This window comes from Lissotriton helveticus, chromosome 11 (assembly GCF_964261635.1).
Source record: "Lissotriton helveticus chromosome 11, aLisHel1.1, whole genome shotgun sequence".
Taxonomy (NCBI): domain Eukaryota; kingdom Metazoa; phylum Chordata; class Amphibia; order Caudata; family Salamandridae; genus Lissotriton; species Lissotriton helveticus.
The window spans coordinates 357631518-357641938 of NC_136072.1; the positions used below are offsets into that span (position 1 = coordinate 357631518).

General features: G+C 43.1%; 1 protein-coding gene across 3 annotated transcripts in view; it reads left to right on the forward strand.

The window, feature by feature from the left end:
- GAL3ST2 (galactose-3-O-sulfotransferase 2) overlaps positions 1–7892 on the forward strand; it is a 401588-nt gene extending 393696 nt beyond the window's left edge. For all 3 annotated transcript variants that reach the window (XM_078667351.1, XM_078667352.1, XM_078667353.1), the window contains 2 exons: positions 1829–2114; positions 6975–7892. In XM_078667351.1, coding sequence (XP_078523477.1) covers positions 1829–2114; positions 6975–7766 — 1078 coding nt within the window. In that variant the 3' untranslated portion in view covers positions 7767–7892. The remainder of the gene's footprint in view (positions 1–1828; positions 2115–6974) is intronic.
- The last annotated feature ends 2529 nt before the right edge of the window (positions 7893–10421 follow it).

Here is a 10421-nt window from a genome sequence, read left to right on the forward strand (position 1 = left end):
AAAAGAGATTCGGCCCAGCCTCTTCCGACTTGGCCCAGTTGTCATCCAGACTCACCCCCCCACTGAGGATGGGACAAGCAGTCCATTTCACATCAGTTGTGCGTCCTGAGTTGCTGGTGGGCCAACCACTCTTTAAAGCACTGATGAGATTACAGTCCCCACTTCCTCCAGTCAGGCATTCAAGGTCCCTTTCATGGCAGTCATGTACTCAAAGTTTTAAGCAATATAATTTGAGGGGCTTGAAGTGCAATGCACTAGGTAGATTTTCATATGTCAAATTGTTCAGCGTTTTTCAAGGAAATGTCAGAAGATACTAGACTCTAAGTTAAAAGATTAGAGATTGGCAAAAACGATACATAATGAAGGTGTATGCCAATCCAATTCTATTATATGGTATGAGGCTTCTTGATGTGTTGCAGGAGTGAAACAGTTTGGGTCTGTAGAAATGTGATTCAAAATGTAACAGCACAGCTGAAGGAAAGATCGTGTTCATAACATGTTATTTCATGCACACCCATTGAACTGCCCACTCTGAAAAACAAAATGTGGCTGATTCACTAAGGCATTTATATTTAAGAGTATGTGAATTAGTACTACAGAAGTGCTACTTCACGTACTCCTAAATACCTTTGTGGATTGGCCTCCGATACCTCCAAGTATTTGGAAAAGAAGTCAATGTGGGGCTTGAGAATTATGGGGCATATTACCAAGGGTGGCGATAGGCAATTATCGCAGGTTTAGCGGCCGTTTTCGGCCGCTAAGCGGCGATAATTCTATCGCTCAATTAGCAAGCTGTCGCTAACTGATGTTCTTAGCCATGTTATCCAATGGGAGGTGGATAACATGGCTAAGAGCATTTTGTCGCTAATGCGTGAATATCGCTGTATTCTCAGCGATATTCACGCATTTCGCCGCTATCGCTGGATATTTTAGCACAATGGAGAAAAACGTTGCTAATAGCATGTTTTCTCTGCTAACATATCCAGCAATAGGCAGCGATAAAAAAATCGTCGCTAAGCCTATTTAGCGATAAATATCGGTACTTGTTGGTAATATGCCCCCTAATCTTTCCCATATGTCCTCAACTAAGCCACAACTATATTACATTTCTCAAGTGGTGATTCCCATAACTGTCTCAGAAATTTTGGGAAGACCACTGATAATGGCGGTTCCTACCTTAATACGACTGATTTACATTTTTAGATACTTTAGACATAAATCTGCTGTGGGGTCATATTGCCTGAGAAATCAGATTTTGTGCTATTCTAACGAGTACCCAGAGGCAGCATCCTTACAAAAATTGTCAATAATGCTTTATGCCCTCAGAGGAACCTACAAAGTGGGCACTGGCAGAAACATTATAAGGACAGAAGGTCTGATATTGATGAGAGCAGAAGAGTCCGGCTTCCCCTTGAATTGGTCATGCGACTGATTAATGTCTTGTTACTTCAGCTTCACATCCTGATGTGGATTCTGGAATTGGAAGTACATTGTAATTGCCTTGAGTTTTTTTTCACAAGGGGCTAGTACCAGTAGCCTGGCCTCCCCTTCCTACATCAATTGCCAGTCCAGCATTTGTTAACTTCCTGCAACAGTTCAGATTGAAAGTCAAGAGTACCCTAGTGCAGTACACGATAGCCGGCACTGTACATCTTTAGAATGTGTTGGGATAAGTAAGTTATGAACCACTTACCATGCATCTTCATTCCCTTTGCAAATACGTAGTTACATTTTTGTATTTTCTCGATACACATAGTTGAATTTCTATGCAAGCATCATGGCGCAGAAAATTCCTTACTTATTCATGCAGTCTCCCTTTATTATTCAGAATCGTGCCTACTCAGGACACAATCGAAACAAGTCCAGAGACGTGCCATGCAGCGACAAATGTGATGTTCCTCAAAACCCACAAAACGGCCAGCAGCACTGTCATGAACATTATGTACCGGTTCACAGAGAAGCACAATCTCTCCATAGCACTTCCGGTTGACAAATTGAGTATCTTTCACTATCCTCAAATGTTCAAGGCCAAGTTCGTCGAAGGATTCCTCACAAAGAAACCAGGGCAGCACTATAACGTCATGTGCAACCATTTAAAGTTCAACCTTCATGAGGTACGTTTTCAAAGACGGTGGGTTTATTTCAAACTCTTTGAGGCAGGCTGTGGTTTCCTTCATTCCAGGTCCTCGTGGAAATCTGGATAGTTCATGGTGATTTGAGTGAGCTTTTCGACCTTGCCATCTGCCCAGGGCTCTATGGGATGTGTTTTCCATCTAAAGCTGTATGTGCCATTTAGAAGAAAGACAGCGCACTTTCAGTTTCTCAGCCACTACCACCAAAAATCAGACTAGCTGAATACGATTTTGTGACCTGATTACATGGGAACATTCAAGCTGGAGAGACTTGTGAGTCTCGTATGCAAATTTGATGTAATTTTATTTATCACCATGAGTTCTGGGAAATGGCTCCGAAAGGGAATATTCTCACTCCTAAACGAAGGAAAGACGCACGTTGTATTTGTGTAACAACACTGTTGCAAATGTACATAGCCAGATTGGCCATAACAGGGTCAGAAGACTGCCCACCATTATCAGTAATTTCAGGTGTCTTGCATAGATGTCAAATGCAAAGGGCCATTGCTTGTTGTGGGTCTGCTGTGTATTTGGACATCTAGGTTTGCCTGAACGATATGAATGAACTTGAGTAGTTGGTGACTTTTGAAGATGGTGCCTGTAAGTATGTGTGATCTGTATTTTGGTGTTTGATGATACCATGGCTAGGAGGACCCCACGAGACTCCATGAATCAGATGAAATTACAGTGGATAGGGTGGAGCCCTAGTATACATCACAGGGGAGTGCAACCTAGATTTTTGCCTCCAGTAAAACTAGTATCGGTCAAAAGAAAACTGTTGTAAACCAGCCTATGACTTCGGTCCCTATGACCCTGCAAGATGAGATGGTTGAAAACAATGCTCATTATCAATAGTATTAAAGGATGCTGCATGTTATGTGTAGCACGGGGATGAAAATGTCTATTTTGTCCTTTACAAAAAGAACAATTGATGGACAGAATGCAGAACGATGTCATACTTCACCCCAGTACAGCGATCTGGGCCTAAATCCATTGTTTTTTTGGTCACCATGCCATTCCAGTTTGAACCCAGCCATATGCAAATCAGTCTTGACCTTGTGCCTCACAGGAACAATCCAGCCCGAACTGTCAGGCCAGGTCCTCCCTGGACTAGAAACAAGCATCCTAGGACCGGTTTCGGGGTTTCACCTCTCATCAGCCAGGATAGCTTGACTCCAGTGGCATGGAGAGCACAGGACCCACGTCTGGGCATACCTGTCCCACTCAGGGTGACAAATGCAAAAAGAAAAATTGATGGACAGAATGCAGAACAATGTCCTACATTCACCCCAGTACAGCGGTCTGGGCCTAAATCCATCGTTTTTTTGCTCACCGTGCCATTCCAGTTTGAACCCAGCCACATGCAAATCAGTCTTGACCCTGTGCCTCATGGGAACAGTTCAGCCCGAACTGCCAGGCCAGGTCCTCCCTGGACTGGAAACAAGCCCCCTAGGACCAGTTTCGGGCTAACAGCCCTCATCAGCCAGGGTAGCTTGACTCCAGTGGAATGGAGAGCACGGGACTCACGGCTGCAATCAGTCTATATACCAAGCTCACAGTGTATGTTGTGTAAACGCACAGATCCTGTATAGGTTTTATAGGAAGTACACAGCACTTTGTGTCTGTCTCCGTGTAGGAGATACTGTAAAATACGAGACAGTGTTATATAATAAATAATTTTTTTATAAATACTTTGTGTGGTTCCTTTTCATGTAATCCATGCTAGTAGATTGCATTCTGGTAAAACAAGCTGCTTTACACTCCTTCAAGACTAAGCCTGAAGGCGGCTCTCCAAAGCTACCACTTGGATAGCTTTCTAAGGTTGTCTGAGATCTCTTAAATCATCATAAGAGTTGTCTGGACTGGTGCAAGGTGCCCACTTACATTAGTGTATATCATATACCAGGTAGCCTTCTCACAGGTAGCCTTTGCTCTTGAGGTTAGGGTCTGAAGAAAACAGTATAAAAATGTACTTTTGGGGTACCTTAGTATTAAGAGCTCCTAAAACTGGGTCAAAAATTAAAAATGCAGTTCAATTTTAGGGACAAATGAATAATGGTGGTGGTGCCACAGCAAATGCAGCTAGCTGACAGGGGCATAGCTCCACGGGGAGTTTCATTTAATGGTCTATACCGTTGCTCCATCTATAATACGAATCTTGGCAATGTTTAGGGTTTACATGTCTATTGACTTAAATCATAGTTTACTAATGACATTGTTGTTGAGTGGTTGCTAGCCATTAATGTTTCTGAGTTCATGTTTATAAACTATTACTTTAAATAAATATATGTTTATGCAACGCTAAAATATCTGGCTGCCCAAGCTAAACCTTGCTGTCCTGAAAATTTCACTTCCCTATGGGTGTGACTTCCTCAGCCCAGCAAAGAGGTTGGAGGGCCTCCTGTCATGATGTTGGGGCACATCACAGATATACTCAGAACTGACCACTTTAGTTTTAAGCCCTGAGTGCCCAGGGCCGACTGTCCATCAGTGATGCCTCATCACAGAGTGGGGTGGGATCAGTAGTCTCGCTGACCCCATCCCACTCTGTGATGAGTAAGGGTCTGGTGCCTACTCTCATAGTCTGACCCATAACAAAGGCAGCCAATGAGAGGAGGTGGCAGGCCCAGTCCTCCAGGAACCACCAAGGCTTCCCTCCCACCACCAAAGCTCACTGCTGTGGCCTGGTATGTTTTTTTAAAATGTTTGTTGCATATGTGTATGTGAGAATGTGTATGCAGTTGTATGTGTGTGCTGTGAATGAGTGTATGTGTATGTGCTTGTGAATTGTAGGTGTATGTGTGCGCGGTCTTGAATTGATGTGTATGAGCATATGTGCATGTGTGGGGAAGTCAGGGGTGTGGCTCAAGGAGGGTGTTTGGGGTGTGACAGCCCCCTAATGCATTCTGGGTTGGGTCTACAGTCCCTGAGTTGGGTTTGATATGTCTGTTTCAGTTTTTCTCATCATGTTAATTTTGCTAAACGCTTTTAACTTGTTCATTTTTTGGAGTGAAATGTTAACTGTTTATAGTGGCTGGTTGACCAAAAAGTAGTTATTCTGAACCATTAGAAGCACTCCTTGAAAGTTTGCAAATATACTACTTTTGGAAATTTGCAAACAGTGGTGCTTGTAGGCTTGGAAAACTGTGCAGGTCTTGGGTTTCTAGACATATTAATAGCAAACAAATACCCCAAATGTGATTGGTTGAATGCTTTCAAATAGTCTAACCAGTGGCAACCGCTTTGAGTAGCATGCCAACCCTTTTTTCACCCACTGTACCACTCTAGCCAGAGTCTCACATAATTCCAAACAGTTCTCACCCTGTTCCTCATAGAAACAGTCCATCACGAACCTTAGTCACATCCACCCTACAGCCCATTTATTTTTTAGTTAGGAAACTTGACATTCACCCCCCCCCTCCTTGCCCCTAAGCTATGCCCCTGCTAGCTGGTGGCTTTCATTCTTATATGTGCGCCATATGTAATGTAATATGTAATGTAATACAGACTTATAAAGCGCACTGTCACCCCACAGGTATCCTGGTGCTAGGGTTATATTAGCTCCCCTATTTGTACATATTACCCTGGAGATGGCTATTCTCCATTACACCCTTAGGAAGAGCCAGGTTTTAAGCTTCTTCCTGAAATGTGTAAAATCTTCTATTTGCCTATGATTAGACGGTAGTTCGTTCCATAACCGAGCGGCTGCACAGCTAAATGCTCTTCCACCAAACCTGGTGGTTCGAATTCTGGGTGTGCTAACCAGATGGGCTGCAGAGGATCAGAGGCTTCCTATTGGGGCGTGCCAGACACACTTTTCCTGCAAAGGCGCAAGCCCAAGTCCACGCAGACCCTTAAAAACGATACAGAGTGATTTGAACTGTATTCTCTGTGGGATTGGAAGCTAATGGAGCTCTTTAAGGGACAAAGAGGCAGAACATTTTCTCGGTATCTTTAGGGCTGGCTATGAAGCTATCGTCTGAATTCTTGAAATTTCGTGATCAGTGAGTTAGGGGCACCCAGTATCAGAGCATTACAGTAGTCCAGTCGACTCAAAATGACACTTCTCACCACAAGTGCCCTGGCTGTCATTGGTAGCTTCGGGAGTATTTTCCGCCGTGCTCTGATAAGGGAAAAAGCATGTACCCACCGTTTTGTTTATGTGGGTTTCAAGACTCAACTTGTTGTCAAAAACTACCCCTAGGTTACGCACTGCCTCGGAGGGTGTAGGGGGTTTATCTGAAGGAATAGGCAAAAAGTTAGCAGGGAGCGGATGAGGGACTTTCTTAGCCGTACAGTACAGGATTTCAGTTTTTTTCTCAGTTGAACTGTAGGGAATTGTCTGTAAGCCATCTAGCAGTTTTTTGCAGGCGTTCATGAAAACTATTGAGTGGTATTGACTTATTTCCCTCTAGAAACAGAATGAGTTGTGTGTCATCCGCATAGTTCACCAAATTGATTTTATAAGCTTTGACGATTGAAATCAACGGGCTCATATAGATATTAAAAAGGATTGGGCTAATTGCAGATCCTTGGCGGACACCATGCTGAATGGTACCACATTTTTCTAAGGAAAAGGGGAAAGGGCCACTGCTTACTGTCTATTCCGGAGGTAGGACTGAAACCATTTTAGCACCATGCCCTCTACCCCAATTTCCATTAGCATATATTAGTGCATTTCTTTTTATAAGGCAATACTATGCTAGCCTGAAAAAGCTTTGTTTTATTTCCGTGCCCTTGAAACCATCACAACGTTCAGTTATGCATGTACACATAAATAGAAAACATTTAAAAATGAACTAGTAACCATTTGTAACATGTGTGTATTCTTTCTCAATACAGGTTCAGAAAGTGATGCCAAACAACACTGTGTACTTATCTATCTTGCGGAATCCCATATCTTTGTTGGAGTCTTCCTACTCCTATTTCCGGTTTCTGCCATCTTTCAATAAGACCAAGACTCTCAATGAATTTCTAGCATCTCCTGGGAGCTTTTACAACCCCACAGAGCCTTATCATATGCTTGTTAAAAACACCATGTGGTATGACTTTGGTTATGACAGCAATGCTGAGGACACTTATCCTTATGTGCAGTCAGTTCTGAGAGAGATAGAGCAGAGGTTCCAGTTGGTGCTCATTGCAGAATACTTTGATGAGTCCATGGTGCTCCTGAAGAACACGCTGTGCTGGGAGATGGAGGATGTGGTCAGTTTCAAGTTGAACTCAAGAAGCAAAAACAGTATTCAGCATCTGACCGATAAGAGCAAGGAAGGGGCAAAGGAGTGGTGCTCACTAGACTGGAAGCTTTACCAACATTTTAATCGGACCTTTTGGAAAAGAATCTATGAGACCATCGGACCTGAGAAGATGCAGGAGGAGCTAAAGCAACTGCGTTTCAAGCAAAAGGAGCTGACGGATATTTGTCTCCAGGAAGGAGAGGCAATAGGAAAAACACAGATTAAGGACTCCAAACTCCAACCGGCCCAGGCAGGGGTGGCAAATATTCTTGGTTACAATATCAGGCCTGGGCTAGAAAGTGAGCAACAAACCCAATGCCACAGGATGGTTATTCCAGAACATCAATACATTAATCTTATGCGCAAATATCAGAATCCACGTGGCACAATACCATAATGCTTTAAAACTCCTGTTCTGTGTTTGACAGACCATGCAAAGTATGCTGTGTTTTATTCCGAGCCCAAGCAAAAAGAATGTCCTATCATGTCAAGTCAATAAAGAATTATAATTACTTACCTGCAACTCACGCTACAGATGTAGCATAAAATATTGTCTTATTGATCAGTCTTTTTAACAATGCATTGCAAGTCAGAATATCATGTTTCAAGTATGTTCTAACTACAATATATTGCCCAAAATATCGACTAGCACAGCATCTTGAAGTTACGTCTATATAAGTAGGTGTAGATTTACTATCCTTTACTCCACATACCTAAGAGACATGTATTTTCAAGGCACATGCAAGTTGTGTAAGACTAGTTAATATATATTTACCCATGTATACTGTCCATCACTATATTGTTGTAGTCGATATTTCGTCTACAATACTTTTAGGAAGATATTTAAAATCCAATATTATGTTAGAATAGCCAAAAAATGTCCACATGAACCAAATTATTTTCATGCGCTGTCCACCAGTGTTGACTCTCTAGGGTCGTCTTTTGTCGTATGTACTCTTATTCGAGGCTGCTGCGGAAAGGGGATGGTGGGACGCAGTGGAAGGATGAACTCTGAATGGCCGCAGTCTCTCTTCCGCCCTGTTCTCTTCCTGGCAGCACAGAACAGAATCACACAGGCTCCCAGACTCCCCTGAGCCAATCTCGATGCCGCTGTCACCAGCATGACAGCAGCGTTTTGATTGATCTGAGCGGCCTGTTTGGCTGCTGGGGCAGTGCCTGGGATCCTGGGAACCTGGGACAGTTCCCCACCCAGGTGTGTTCAAGATGGCTGGCCAAACTGACATGCTTTTATGGTGCACATGGTTCCTGCTCTCTCTGCTTTGACAGCCCTGCTCTGCCCCGCCCTAACCCGGCTCCGAGTCTGTACTGAAAAATAAAGCGATAATAACATTGTGTTGGCATTTTTCCTTTTTTGCACGGGTCAAAGAGCCGTAGGATGACACCCCTTCGCCTTAGCGAAGGAGCTGCCACTCTGTACATAGTATGTGGTCGTCCAAACAACAAATATAAAATAGGTTAGATTGAATTGTACAATCTCAGCTTACTTCAAGCAAAGGAGAAGTTTGGTGCCATCACAAAGGACTGGGCCACAATGGAAAAATGTGTGTTATTCAAACTCTTCTGTAGGCTGCTGCAATCTATAATTCCAGAAACTGCATGGAAATTACATATCAAGTTTTCTGTGATAGTATATATTTTCTTTTAAAAAGCACACACATGAATAAGGCTTTCAGTGTTTAGTGAAATAATGTGGTGAGAGAAGTTGGCCTAACGACTAGGGCGGTCGACCTCGAATCTGGGGAACTGGATTTGAGTCTTGGCAATGATGCTGAACATCCTGTGATTCTGGGCAAATCACTTAATATCCCTGTGTCTAACAAAAAATGAATGTGTCCTCATGTAATGCAACTGGTGTTATGTAAAGCACTCTGATACCCGATTCAGGTCAAGTTTGCGCTGTATAAAACTCTGCATAAAAGAGTGCCTTTTAAATTTTATCCCTCCCTCAGAGGGGCAGTGATGGGCCTTCTAAAAATTACTTTGAAAACTATGAGGAAATCCAGGAAAGGACTCCCAGATTTATATTTCAAACCATGCCTTCATCACAGTGTTTGTCTTTGCATCTTCTGTCAAAATAACACAATTTGCATCTAACACGGCACCTTGAGGGATAGTAAAACAGGTACCGTTGTGTACAAATCTGGCTCCTAATTACCATTCCTTATCGCTTTTATTACACGTTCATGGGGCACTCCCTCTCTCTTTATATACAAATTTACCATAAATAAAGTTTTAAACGTTTAGGTACTAGTAACTTGCAAGAGTTATTGACTGTCTGTGAGCATACACTCCTCTGTAAGATATGCTCACCTTATTTATCAACTTCCTTTTTCAGTAAACTGAGTGATACCTTCCCTCCTTTCTTCCTTTTCCTGCCACAAAGTGTCGATAGAAATCTTGCTTGTTACTATTTTGTTTCGCTACATTGGCTGGGACGTGGCCCTGACCAAATACCAGTGGCTGAAATTCAAGTATACCACCTACCACGTTTATCCCTTAGTGTGACACTTTAAGTTGGATGGGTATGCCGAGATGTGGATCCGTGCTCACTGTGCCACAGGACTGGAGCTATACCTCACTGATGAGGGCCAACATTGCTTACACCAGTATGTGGGTTACTGGTGTCCCTGAGCAGAGAGATCCTGGCCTGGCAGTTCTAGCTAGGCTGTTCGTATGGAAGCATGATCAACCCCTATTTGTTCAAGGCTGGCTGCTGTCTGAGATGGAAATGTGGGGAAAATAGATATACAGGGATGCGACCTCAAGTACTTACCAGTGGCTGAGATTAGCAAAAGCATTCCACCCATCAATTTGTGTTTTCCTCAGTGTGAACCCCCAAGTGTGATGTGATCAGATGTGGGTTCTGTACTCGCGGTGCCACATGGCTCAATCTGTGTCCTCACTACACAGGCCTAAGTAGTCTGAAACTGGTGGTGGATTGCTTGTGTTCTCATTCAGAGAAGACCTAGTCTGTTGGTTGGTGATGGACTGTACCTATTGAAGCAGAATCAACATGTCTAGTTCCTGTCTC